Below are 14160 nucleotides of genomic sequence, written 5' to 3' on the forward strand. Positions count from 1 at the left end.
TGAGGGTGAAATCAAAACGCAAGTTATGAGTCAACAATTATTTTAACAACTAGGGTGCATTAAGGTAGTCTTAAATAAACTAGCAACATCTTAAAATAAACTGTAAAATTTGGTAACCACTGAGGGGCAACAATTGGAGCTGTATGTGGTCAAGTTTACAAATGCCTGCTGAGCCCTGAACAAAAGGAACCATAATAATCATGGCGCATGATTGCTGAGTTTTGAGAATGAAAGTAAAACCCTTATTTTTGGCAACGTGCCTCAGCTAAAGAAAACTTGATTTCACAACGTCTTGTCACTTGATAGTTGATAGTCATGACCATGAGGAACTGGGAGAAACTTGAGATATTGCACGTCTGACGGAGTTTTTTTTTTTTTTTTTTTTTTTTTTTTTTAATATAAAAAGTAGGACATGGTCTTTGTTGTAGTTAGAAAATAAAATTTAATCTATTCAGGGTAACAGAGTCATAAGTAGCAGATACAGGTCCAGAACAGACATTGAAATACTGCTCAGCTGAAAAAGGTTTCTGCTTGTTTTCACAGCTGTTTGACAGCGCAACATGACAGACGCAGACTGGAAAGATTGAAAAGACAAAATCACATCAAGTGATTGACAAGCATTTCATATATGTTTATGTATACAAAGCAGTATAAAACAAGTACAATAATGGACAGACAAGTCCAAAAAACGAGGGTGTAAACATTTTGTGTATATGTGCTCTTCATGACGCCAGCGTCACCACAAATCGGATCAACCGGTATCTGCCATCGTCGAGGCAGGCTATAGAAATCAACATTACAAAAACAAAAACAAAAAAACCTCTACTCTGTCTGGTGTACTTGTATTGAGTATTGTATTCTAAAAACTCTACACCTGTATATTTCAGCTAGCATACAAAGGAAAACTGCAGAACACTAAGCCTTTGTGGGCGTCTGCATCGAAACAATGCCACACAATCTACTCAGGGCTTTTGTAACAGAGCACCATATTGATATTAGTGTGTTTCCTCAGCGTTGTTTCCAGTCGTACTCTACTGTTTCCATTGGTCCCTTTATGTAGAGATGGTTGAAGTAACAACTAGGCACAGCGGGTGTCAACAACAACACTTAATGCGGAGATGAAACTGGGTATTTCCAGTCTTCCAATGGACAGAGCCAGCTCATGTAGCAGTACTAAGGAAGCCCTACAACCTCAGGTCTTTGGGCAGAGTCTCCATAAAGTCTTCAGCGTGGAGCTCAAGTGCTTGTTTAGAAATGTATTGGCAGTTGTGTTTTCACTTAAATGGCTGCCATGGTGGTGCTAGTTTGGGCGTCAGGGACTCCACGTCCCTGGTTTCCTGGTTTTCATTTGGCGTCGGTGGACAGCTGCTCCAGCAGGGGGTTGGCCTCGCTCTCGGGTGTTTTGACGCTGTCGGTCCTCACGATGCAGGTGGGCCGGTGGAGATTGAGCATCACCATTAGCTGCTGCCTCTCCAGACGGAGCTCCTCGATCTGGGCCTTCAGGTCCGAGTTCACCATCTCCAGACGCTCCGATTCCTGGACGGAGATGTTGAATTAGATACCACTGGACAGATACATTGTTCAGAGTACTTTAAGTCATTAATCTTGTCAGTTTTTATGACTTCTGAAAACTCTGACTTTAACTTGTGCAGCTGCAGTGTTGTATTAGCCTGATTGCATTGGGGTTGTATGATTTAAATCAGCTGTTCAGGTTGACTGAAGTCAGGCTATTCTTGGCCAACACTCTGAGCTGCTTTGCCTCAGCTCATCAGTATGCAACGCTGTGTCATTAACTCACCCTTTGAAGGAAGTCAGTCCGTTCCTTCTTTTTGTTTCGGCATCTGGCTGCTGCTACCTTGTTTTTCTCTCGTCTCCGTTTCCTCCTTTCCTCGTCTTCATCCATCTACAAACACAATGAGGTGTTAATATGAGGAACAGGCATTGTATGGGTTTACTTTATATGAAAAAAAGGCAAGATAGTTACTTTCAAAATTACATAAATCTACAACCAACAGAGTGCTGCTGGAGTCCTTAAGCATGGACATGAGTTAGCGTTTTGCATGTGTGGTTTCCTCATCTTGAAGTCAGGGTTTTTTAATGGGTTTTTGGTTTGATGCCTTAAATAAGGTCTGTCGTTAACACAAGCTTACGAGACTTTCACGGTTTGTCCTGCGACGTAAAATACGCCAGTAAATACCCTAATGTGACTTTTGAAGCTTTTAGCCTACTTAAGAAAGGCAGCTGCTAACCAGCGGCTCACTGAGACTTAAGAATGTCATTACAACAAACAAGGCTTTACAGCCTGTCTTTATGGTGGCGACATTAAGACATGCAACTGAAGTGTTGGTCGTTTAGAGCCTAATGTTAGCTTTTTACTTCTGGGAATTGCATTTAGGATTTAAGAATGATAAAAGTGGTGTTAATTTGTGAACATTATCTTGCTGAACAAACATGTAAGTATCATAAACTTGTTTGCCACTGAGCTTTATCCTGCAGTAATCAAGAATCCAATGGAAAAATGCCACTGGCGTTTTGTCGAAGGACTCAGGGCAATGTTAACAAAGAAAATGTCACCCCTGCAGCACTCTGTGGTAGTGATTCCCTAGATGAGGAAAAAACTACGTTGTGCAACCTCTACAGTAATTCTTGCTGTAAAGGGGGGCAAAAGTCAACTCAAGTATTACCAATTTCATTCCCTTATACTGTATACACTATCACTTTATTCTACTTTTTACATTCACGTAGAATAATTTCATTGTTCAGTCCTAAAATTTAAAATCACAGGGCCCCATAACCAATGCATCCACAACCACATTCATGTTTTATAGTTGGAGAGACAGTATTTTATATCATCAAGCTTGATGTCAGGACACTTAAATGTAATTTTCATTGTGGAAACACTGTTACAGAGCAACTGGCACCAGAATATGAAATCACTTTTAGTCATCTAAACAGCTTCATTTCTTTTCTTTCCATCACTTGAGGTTAAGAACATAAATCAGAATGCAGTGCGTGTGATACTGAAATGAATCATTTGGTTCTTTACTGACAAACGTTAGCTGGAGATGTAATTTTTGATGATGTAATGATGTAATTTTGGAAGAAAATGTTAAAGACCTGCCTTGATATAAGTAGGGCTGCGCATTTTAACAGTATTATATATATATCTTGATATGAGACTAGATATCGGCTTAGAATTTGGATATTGTAATGTAGTAAGTGTTGTCTTTTCTTGGATTTAAAGGCTGAATTACAGTAAAGTGATGTAACTGCATGAATTTACCAGACTGTTCCAGCTGTTTCATTGTTTGCTTTTCCGCACTTAGTCATTATATCCACATTGCTGATGACTGTTCAAATGTTTCATTGTGTAAATACTTTATGAAAGCATCAAAAGTCAAGCCTACAATTTTGTTGCAATATTAATATCAAAGTATATGGTCAAAAAAATGGTGATATCTGATTTTCTCCAAATCGCCCAGCCCTACATAGAAAGCTTAGAAACATCCTGAATGTAACACCCTCCTTCTTGTTTCTGCCCTCTGACTCCATGTAAATCAATCTCACACCCTCCTCCTACACTGTTTCCTCTTTTCTCTTCCTCCTCACCTCTGTCTTGATGGCCAGCGGCCTCTTCCCCAGCCTCCCCAGGAAATGCAGCGGGGACAGCATAGTACCCAGCTGGCGGAAGTCGGCCAGCTTGAGCTGGTCAGTGAGTGTGGTGGCCGAGATGCCCGCCAGCGGGCCCAGGCAGGGCAGGGAGCCTGCCGCCAGCGAAGGGTCAGGTATCTGTCCCGGCATCATGTCCGACACGGCCACCACCGCCGCTGTGGGGAGAGAGAAAAGAGGAAGGGAACGATTAGGACAGGAGAACTGAACCTAAAATGAACTCGCTGACAGTAACTGTTTAAAGCAACTTCTTTAGTACATACAGTGGAAAGAGAAGTGTACACATGGCTTTTACATTTCCTATCTCTTATTGCACATAGTTCATAGTATAGATCATTCTTTTCTGCATTCTGGGGGGATCTTTGAAGGGATTTTCTTTTTCATTCTCCAGTTGTAACATAAGCCATACTTTAATATCCTTCTTCCATTGTTGTATTGCAGCCTTCTGACAGTATCTTTTATCCTTATTGTGATCTTATAGCGCTGGCATTCCATCCACAAAAAGATTAATTTACCGTCTTCTGTCCTTGTCATCAAACATTTATCTAAATATGGGTTGCTGTTTCCAAGAATGTGTTCAGACGTTGACAGCTTTGACAGCTGTGTTATCTTCTTAGTCAGCAGCCGGTGAAAAAACAAACTTCACACTGTCAGCAGCTACATACTCATCTTTGTAGTTTCACATGCAATGGGAAGCCATGAAACCCCTCCGGCATGATCACATAAACCCAGGGCCATCTCCTACATGTACGCTTCTGATAATTTACTGTGGTTTTCATCTTGAACGTTCACTCGGTTTTCGTACAAGGGATTCAAAGGATATCAAAAGCAGTCATGTCAAAACAGAGCGGGTAACGCTCATGCATTCCACTGCCGCCCTCTTTCAACAATTTTGGGTCGTTTGGAGGGATTGACCGCAGCACTTTTTAATGTAATCAGCGAGGAATGAGGGACAGAGGGGAGAAAAAAGGAGAACTTGTGCAGGCCTAAAGGAAGTGGCTGAAGAATTAAGACGTCTCTCTAATTACTGTAAGAACCGAGACTTGGAAAACTTCTGATGGCCAAATAAAAAACAAATGTTACAGATGGGAACAGTGAAACATGAGCCGACTGTACCCTGCCCATCCCTGCAATCTCCGAGGAGAAGCAGAGCGAGACCACTGGATTTCAGAAAAGTCTGACAAGAAATTGTTTCTCCTCATGTTCAGTGTTTCTGTAGAAATGCAAATAAATTTGAAAACTGAATCACTGATACTTCAATAACTTTGGCCCTCTGACAAAATGTCCACAAGGATTAAACCCATAGCTACTTGATGATATCAGAGTGAGTTCTACATTAACACCTTAAGTCACATTTGCCTCCTGAGTTTTGGGCCGCAGCTGAACTGCCACAGGTTGGGCACAAACTGAACAAAGCCCCTCTCATGTGGAACCAACAAAGACAAGTATTGTGAGGCACTGCGGAAACAGCTGACTTTGCTGGTGGGTGACTAGCTGACAGGCCGACTGTATTGGAAGTTAAACCAAGTTTTTCTTTCTTTGGGGGCTGAAAGACTTGCTCTATTACAAAAGTCATAGAGGAGGTGACTGAAAAAAAACAAGGTTATGTAACTCTATTCTAATGTACTCCACCCTGCTTATGGGCTGGTCTTCAAGTGTTTTTACAGTCGGACTGGAGTTTACTGTCGAGCACGGTGGAAACCAAATCAGCCCACTTTTAGCAAGAGGGAATTCTGAGGCGCAATATGACGCTTCTCTGCTAAGCAGTGAAGACTGAGATAGGAAATCTGTCACATAGTCCTTCAAATTTATTTATCCTACTCTCGTTTAAACTTCTAGGTTGAGCAATCAGGGGCAGAATGTTGCATGTAACATATAAAATTCAAATATTAATCAAGTAAAGGTTGTCTGCAGGTAAAAATAAGTTACATTTAAGATATTTTAGGACATTTTAATACAACTTTAAATGGAATTTAAATGGATAGATCAGAGTTTTTGAAGTGGGATTGTATGGGAAACTTATCCATAGTCAATGTATTGCATACAGTGGATGTCAGTCAGCATGCCCCCAGTTTTGGAGAAGCAGACTTAAGTCTGACACTAAAGCTCAGCAATGTACTGCTGTGGATGGGGGTAACCAACAAAATACACTATATTAAAGAGTATTTTCACTGCTTTACCTTGACACAGACAGCCTGTTCTGACAGGGGAGCTATTAGCGGCTTCAGTTCTGCCTCGATCAGTTAGTCTGTTTTGTTGTGTGACTTTAGTGAATCTGAACCAACCCTTTTCAATGCCAAAGTCACACAACTACACAAACTGCTCCATTTTCCCGCCATAAATCGCTGTCTGTCGTCAAGGTAAAGAAGTGAAAATATTCTAAATATAGTGTATACTTAAACTGATCTCTCTCTTTTTTTTTTTTAGGAGGGACTTTTTTAGGTGGCTAAAAGTAATTTTGTTGCTGACCCCTCCACAGCAGGTTGTTTAGCTTCCATGTTTAGCTTCAGCCTGCTTCTCCAAACTAGGGGGCGTGATCTGACATCTATTGTACTGTATGTAATATACTGTCTATGGATAAGTACCCCATACAGCCCCACTTCAAAAACTGGAAATACACGCCAAAAATAAAAATATACTCTTTCCAGCTCTTTCCTGTTGATAGGCTACTCTATGTGCTTACACAGAAGCAATAAACTACAAACAAAGGTGTTAGTTTTAACTATGCAGACTGATTGCGATATCTTAATGCGTAGAAGGAGTGAAAATAGGAGTACTGTGTGCATACAGGTGTTGTGTCAAAGTCTGTTCTCATGTTGAACAGCGTTTCCCTCCTGTTAAAATGATGTTTCCCACAGCACCAACACCAGAGAATCTTGCGGTGACATGACTAAAAAACATTAAGACCCACTCAATCTGACTTTAAGTCAATTTAATACTTTTTAAGGCCTTTTATTCACAAATGTGAATTTAAGACATTGAAAGAGTTTCTAAGGACCCGCGGCCACCCTGCTAGTATTACAGTACATTAACTGTCAAGAGTCTGTCACATCTCCACATTACTTTTGACCTGTTCCTTACCACCTCCAGTCTGCATGATTTATTCGCTCCAAGGACAAGTTGCTGTGTGGAGCCAGTGTCCAATGAGGCATTTTATTATTTAAATCTCAACTGCCCCCCCCCCCCTCCCTCTTTCTCTCCCTCCCTCCCTCTTTCCCACTGTATGTATACTCCCATTTACACTGCACTTGGCAGCAGCCTGTTGTTTTTGCTGGAGAGGAAAAGAACAAGACAGCCCTGGTAAAAATCTCTCTCAGACAAAATTCCCTCTCTGTCAAACTCCCAGGAGAAGTGGAGGACTGGAAGGTGCCAAGGCCTTCTCTTTCTGCAGAGAGGCTGTCTAAGAACAAGGGAAACCATATGGCAGCTAATCCAGGGTGAATGAGAGCGAGAGAGCTCTCGAATAATAGCCAGACAATAGTATAAATCGCTGGGCTGAAGTGACTAAGCCACTACGTTTACTATAAAGTCTTTAGACTATTAGATTAAGCTCCAAGTTTCACATCAGACCTGATGATTTGTGACAAAAGAGTAGGCCATGGTTTCTTTTCCTTTCATTGCTCATTGCTGACCAACAACTGCTGGAATTCAAAAGATGCGATGTGAACTAACTCACGGGCTGAGAGAACAGCCACAGGAACTGAAGCGCCCATTAGGAATGACTGAGCAAATCGCTTTCAGAGCCAAAATGGAGTCCAATATCCAAGTTGGCCAGACACTCGGGACCGGTTTACAGACTCAGATTAGGCCCGTCGTGGACAAACACATTTTTTCAGTGGAAATTGATACTAGAAAAATAAGTCGGTTCAGGAGTAATCATATTTTATGTCTATCAGACGGGCTTCTATGCTGTGCACTGTAATGCAAGCCTGATCAGTCAGACGTATTGCAAGGAAAGCCCCCATTCCATCAGGCATGTTGAAGCATGCAGCTGAGACTAGACCTCCACACACACACACATACACACATAGGTGCAGAAATACTTCTGTATATAAACATACATAAACCTCATATTTGTCTGCATGACATCAGATCGCACAAATCAAAAGAACCCACAGAGGTAGTTTTGCCAGAGGGCCTCCAAAACAAATGTGAAATGATGTCTGAAGCAAGACACCTTCAATTATGACACATAAAAGTGAGTTACACACCATTCCAGACGATTAATAGTACGCTTGTAAACTCCGACACACAGCAGACTCTCGACGCGCCTCACTTTTGAGTTCAACATGACTTTTAAGTTGAGTACAAGTTTATGTTTAAGCTCCTCCGTCTCTTTCAACCTGCCACACAAGTGTCTCGAAATCCCCCTCGCAAACTCAACAGCCCGTCAAGCCTCGAGACACGAAACCGTACAGAAGTCTCATCTGTACAGCACAGGGAAAGTTTGCTGATGCATGCCTCACACTGCGTAATTATACCCAAAAGCATGAGTCAAAGTGATTTTTACATTTTCAAAAGAGGGGTATTTTTTTCTTTTTTTTTCTGTCAGCAGCAGCAGCCTGCAGCCGAGGATTAGTGGTCAGCGTTTGATGATGCAACGCCGTCACTGTGCTTTTGCAGTCGAGCAGAACAGCCAGTGCCACAGCTTTTAGGCCCACACTAGTCTCAAACAAAGACACCTACACAGCCCGGCTCCGCTGCCTCTCAGGGCAAACTGAGAGGAGACGAGCCGAAGCCAAGGGCGGGGAGCGGAAATGTCATGTATTAGTTATGAAATATATAGGACCGTACTCGACACATTCTGGCTTCGGTCCAAAACTAATCTGACTGCATGTGAGCCGTAGATAGCTGGAGGTGTGTGTGAAGGGTGCGTGTGCATGTGAGGTTCCTATATGTAATGTGCAGGCATTCAGTGTGTCCTACACATATATATATCTACAATACGCTGGTTTCTTTGCTCACACACTCTATCTGTCTTCAGCTCGACCAAATGTGTCCATTTCCTGAGTCATTCCTGAGAGCAATTAGCAGTACGGTGGAATTCAGCCCCTTACCAATAGCCAGCAGCACGACTGGAGGCCCTATTATCCTCATCCCCTATAGAGACAGTGAAGGAGAGGGGTGGGGGGTTACAAGGTTTTTTTTTAAAGTCTACTCATTACCTTTATATACTGCTTCTTTTTTAAAAAGGAGCTAACCTTTACCAGCGCAATCATTTTAGTGATTGACAGCCAGAATCAAAAGTATTTGCTAATTTCTCTTTGCCGGAGACCCAAGTTACATCTCTGTGCTGCCAGACTACTTAACTTTAAATCACTGGATCATGGTGTTACGGGAAAGACGTGCACACTTTCCAAGATGCTATTTGACCACTTTTTGTCAGCGCACTTTATTAAAAGTCTAATTTTGGGACTAATACGGCCTTGCATGGCCCACACACCAGCATCTTGCAAAACTCTTGCAAACAGCCTCTTCGGCTCTAACTCCACACGAGCGCTGAAAAATGAACAATGAGCGCAAAGGCTCGGGCCAAGGCATGCTCTCTCAATCGCTGGCCAAGGTCTCGGCGATCATCATTACCGTCTGCACTCAGTCAGGCTGTGTGTGTTGAGTTACAGCCTTTCGCAATCCTCTGAGGAAACCAGGGAATTTGGCACTGGCTCTTTCTCGAGGACGGGACAGTCCAAATATACAGTATAAACATTCCTCCAACCCCTCATTATATTATCATTGGAGGGACAAGACACAGGCACGAGAAGGGGAAGAGACTCCCCAATAATGTCTGTTGTTCTGATCATGCTGCGGTCATCTCTGGCCATTAAACTCAGGGGTGATAGTGTGTGGGAGTGGAAGTGATTATCGCAACAGAAAATAGGATATCTTTTCATTTCGGCTTTCATTTCTCTTTTGGCTGTTCTTATAGGCCAAACAGCTGCCGCAGATAGAGGGAACCTTTCAAAATCGCTCTTGCGAAGATGACTAAACCTTCCCAAAGCAATTTGATGCAATTATGAACATTTAACCTTGCAATATTGTCAATGATGATGAGACCCTCAGCTGCAGCGGTAATGAGCGAGCTTAATTTCCCCCTCACAATTACAGATTGGATGCCTCAGCAGTGAGCAATCTGGAGTCCAGTGCATGCAGAGGTTATCAATGAAATTACACAGGAGAGCAGGTAGTTTAAAGGTCCAGTGTGGAGGATTTAGGTGGGATATGTTGGCAGAAATTGAATTTAATATTAGCATTTAATATAATAAGTATGTAATATTAAGTGTATAATCACCTGAAAATAAGAATTGTTGTGGGTTTTTTTACCATCGAATGAGCTGTTTATATCTACATAGGGAGCAGGTCCTCATGAAAGGAGTCCGCCATGTTGCATCACCATGTTTCTACAGTAGCCCAGACCGGACAAACCAAACTAGCTCTAGATAGGGCCAAGTTTTTGCATTGACCACCATAGTTAGCTGTTCCAAGACGAGGCGAACGGTGTTAGAAACGGAACAGATTTTTAATGTGAAACTGCTTTATTCTGTGTTTTGCGTCTTTAAATCACAGGGTCTGTTTGTTTTGGACAGGGGGAGACCTCCGTGGATAATTTGGCTCCTGGTATAAACCTCCTGAACGTCTGGATCTTAAGTTATCAGAGAAGAAAGGTGAGCAGATATTAGCAAGAGCTGGGCTAGCAGCCCGTCTGCGACAAGCCAAAAAGCCTTTCAGAAACTGATTTGTATCGTGAAACTGTTTTATTCTGTGTCTCACCGAGTCTATTCATTTTAAGAGAAAGATACCTCTGCAGATAATTTTGCTCCTGCTAAAAAAACAACTCATGAACTGTGAACACTGCAGGAATCCTAACCGGGAGTTCACATTTGTCACACAGGAGAAGTTTCAGCTGGTTGCAATCTCCAGGCCTCAACGCTAGATGCTGCTAAATCCTACACACTGCTCCTTTAACTCTATTTTATCGTAGACTTCAGCCTAAGAATGAAACATTTTTCAGGGCAAATTGAAACACAAAGCACCTGCAGATATGCACAAGGCATGAAGACTGTGGCTGCCTTCATTCAAACATTACTGTGTGATCATTGGCTGGATTCCTGCTTGGCCTGCTCCAGCCATTCAAACAGTCACACATCTATATTCTGCATCTGGGTGGTCCTGGTTGAATTATTATATTGTTACTATTTTTCTCTCCACGTTGTAAGTCAGGATTAGACTTTGCATGGCTCTGAGCTTTGGTTTGGCTCAGACACGGATTAAATGAATCAAAATACAAAATGCAGACAAAAGCCATTTCAAATGTATGGACTTTACGTCTGTGACAAATCCAAGGCAAGTTATGTGCAATCCCTGACAATAAGATATTGGCCAACCAAGTCCAGAAAATCAGATTTAATACCGCCTGTTGAAGCAATCACCGTTATGTAACGTGTGGTTGTCACTTTAATGCCGTTTCATACTTTGTCCTCTGATATTTCCTCATCTGCCCCACGTCAAGCATACGCTTGCTCTGACTAAACAAGCCTCACTGTCTGCACCGTGCTGTGTTCAAATCCTTTTGTTCATCTCAAAGGCTGTTAAGGCTGTTGTCAATATTTAGGTCGACATTTAGTGACAAGACTGTTTCTTTTGCAAACAGAGAAAACTGGCTTCAAGTCCAAAAGAAATTCAGGAAATCTGGAAACCATAACTACGTGAAGGAGCTTTTACTGAGCTCTTTTTCTAAGAAAAAAGCACTGGCTTTAATGTCTCTTCTCTCGGTTACACCTTTGGACGTTTGGGTGTTTGCTTCCACAGTGCACATCCAGTCTGTCCTGACACACTGTTTTCACAAACCATGTGGAAAGGCTTATGGAGACTACAATGTGATACTGATAATGTGATACACACAGCAGCGAATAGCTGCTCCCCCAGCATTAGTATTAGTATCATTGAGCCTAGCTGTTGCATAGTTGGCTCGCTCGCCTGCAATGCGTCTGCTGTCTATTCAGTGTACTGGGGTGCAGCTTGGCAATTCCAGCTCTCCAGAGACGCACTGGAAGGCATTTCTACTTAAAATAAACCCTGTGCGCCCACGTCCAGCCTCTCAGCCCTGTCGGCCTTGCGCTGCTTGTCGGCTCGCCAGCCCTTCCCCATTAATCCACTGCAGCGTTCCATTTATGCAGAAACCATCCTACGGATGTGCCTGGGCAGGCGCTGGGGCATTTAAACCCTCCGTTCACTCAGACACACGCAAACACAGATAAAGACACAAAGGCAAACGCATATATAAAGAACACAAATAGTTTCCCCTGCATGGCACGTAGTTGCACTGCACCAGCTGAGGAGCATGCACTCACTATATAGGAAAACAGTGAACCTATGAACTTGCAAGTCACAAGCCCACTCAAATGCACATGATCCACCCCTGCCCATCATATTTCCCATTCCATGATTGGCCTTTAACCTTCAGGCCAACAAGGGCAGATAACTGAAGCTACCTCTGGCCTACATAGAGTTTCTGTTACACAGCAAAGTGTAAATCAATGGCCCCGATGTGCACAAAAGTATGATATAAGCAGCAGCACAGGGAGAACAAAGAACCACTGTGGTGATCAGGAAGAAGTGTAATATTGGAGTCTGTTTCTAGTATGCAAATTCACTTGTGAGGCCTGCACGCACCTTCACACACACACACACACACACACAGAGTTTCCTTTATCCAGAGCTGTTACAGAGCATGTGCACCGTGATGGGCCAAAGCAAAGATTACAAATCTGAGCGCACATTCTTTGCTGTACTCTCATGCTGCCAAATAAACTTCACACTTCATTTACATCACTTATGTTTCAAGGTGAAACAGCTATGCCAAAAAAAGTTGTTGTTTTTTTCATGCAGCTGAAGGAAATACTCCAGAGAGCATCCCTGATTAATACAATCTTTAGTTGTTTTAAATATGCAGTACTTACTCAGAGGAAACTTGTCAGTCGTCTTCTGTCAATGATGCAACTGTGTTTGGACGCTGCAGAAAGGAAATATGTATTACTATTTGTAGTATAAGTATTTGCATGAGAGCTGAAATGAGCAGTTTTAATAGTCACATATTAGCGTGCAAAAGTAGCAAACACTATCTGCAGGGGCTTCGGTTTTGTTTCAAGTTAGGAGGAGGGAGCATATGAGCAGTTAAAGCATCAAACAATTAACTCCTGCATTCTGGAGAAGTTTTCTGCACCAATTTGTGCTTTTTCTGCATCCATTTATGGTGCAAATGTCTGTCTGATACTGACTCCCCCCCCCAAATTTACACCTGTGATTCTCTGTTTCCTGTTTGTCAAATGTGAGTATTTTCTTCATTTTTCCTATCTCATGCCATTGAAATCTAATATATTTGTGGTTATTGTGACAAACAAACTATCTGAGGATATCACCTTGGGCTCTGGAAAATTGTGATGGGTATAGATCAATTAATTGATAATAGAAATAATGATATGTGCAGCCCTGATTATTTCTCCATCCACACCAACAGAGACACACTGCTATCTCAACTGGTATTATTAGCTTGCTGTGTGTCATGCAAAGAGTTAACTCTCAAGTGAAGTGTTATAAAAAGGTAAATGGACTGGTAGAGATAGCCGAATTTAACGTTACAACGGTCTTGATAAATGACATGACTGTACAGGATGGACAATGTTTATTCATGTATTTATTTAATGTTAAAGTTAAAAAACGTTACTTACTCAGTGCAGTTTGGTGCACCAGACTAGCTTAGCTTGCAGTTACGTAGAAACCCCCCAGTGCGCGGCGTGTGTAGCGTTACATAATGTCTTCACAGGGCTAACCGACACTTCTCCTGTTTAGCAACACTGAAATTAAGACTCCCGAGATGAAAATACCTCCAGTCCGACACTAGCTGCTGTGTAATTTAGCTAACGGCTCCGTAAATAACGAGCTGTTAGGCGACAGTTGCTACAACAGTTGTAACAACATCGTTTTTAACGGTTGTGGCAACAAACTGACTCCTGCGGTGGGAGCTCGGAAAACTTTAAAACTATTAAAACCTCTGACTTTTTCACAGTAATTAAATAAAGAATACATCCTTATGTTTTAATATAAAGTGATACAAATACTGACAAACAAACCCCAGCGTGTTGGGTCTCTACAACGTGGTGAGAAAAAGTGCAGAAAATATGCAAATACATGAAGCTCGCACCAACATTAAGCTAACTACTAGCACAAAAGCAAAGAGAGGATAAAACAATGGCAGCCTAGCTCGACGGATCACACACAGTCTTACCTGTTGTGCGTCCAAAAATCCGCAGTAATAGAGGTGACGGTGCGGGAGTGAGGAGTCGGATGTAGGTTTTGGGACTAAGTGAAGCCGTTGCATCAGCCCGTTTAAGTACTGGTCTTGTCTGTGAGGGCTCAGGAATGCGGAACTGCTGTCCCAGACGTAAGCATGGATGAAAATAATGTAAGAGGAGGGCTGAAGACACAGAGGTTTGT

General features: G+C 42.3%; 1 protein-coding gene across 1 annotated transcript; it reads right to left on the reverse strand.

The window, feature by feature from the left end:
• Window positions 1-610: 610 nt before the first annotated feature.
• LOC125896735 (jun dimerization protein 2-like) lies at window positions 611-14102 on the reverse strand. The gene is made up of 5 exons (XM_049589576.1): window positions 13952-14102; window positions 12627-12679; window positions 3610-3827; window positions 1799-1903; window positions 611-1536 (listed from the first exon to the last, which is right to left on the reverse strand). Exons 3-5 carry the CDS (start codon window positions 3802-3804, stop codon window positions 1345-1347), a joined length of 492 nt encoding a protein of 163 aa, XP_049445533.1. The 5' UTR covers window positions 3805-3827; window positions 12627-12679; window positions 13952-14102; the 3' UTR covers window positions 611-1344.
• Window positions 14103-14160: the final 58 nt, after the last annotated feature.

Source organism: Epinephelus fuscoguttatus, linkage group LG11, assembly GCF_011397635.1.
Source record: "Epinephelus fuscoguttatus linkage group LG11, E.fuscoguttatus.final_Chr_v1".
Lineage (NCBI taxonomy): Eukaryota > Metazoa > Chordata > Actinopteri > Perciformes > Serranidae > Epinephelus > Epinephelus fuscoguttatus.

Bases quoted from the DNA above. Each gene is read 5' to 3' on its own strand.
- LOC125896735 (XM_049589576.1), bottom strand. From the start codon at position 3,804: ATGATGCCGGGACAGATACCTGACCCTTCGCTGGCGGCAGGCTCCCTG. The intron at 1,904-3,609 runs GTGAGGAGGAAG...TTGTGTTTGTAG, and splicing joins CGCTGGCCATCAAGACAGAG to ATGGATGAAGACGAGGAAAG. The intron at 1,537-1,798 runs GTGAGTTAATGA...ATCTCCGTCCAG, and splicing joins GGACTGACTTCCTTCAAAGG to GAATCGGAGCGTCTGGAGAT.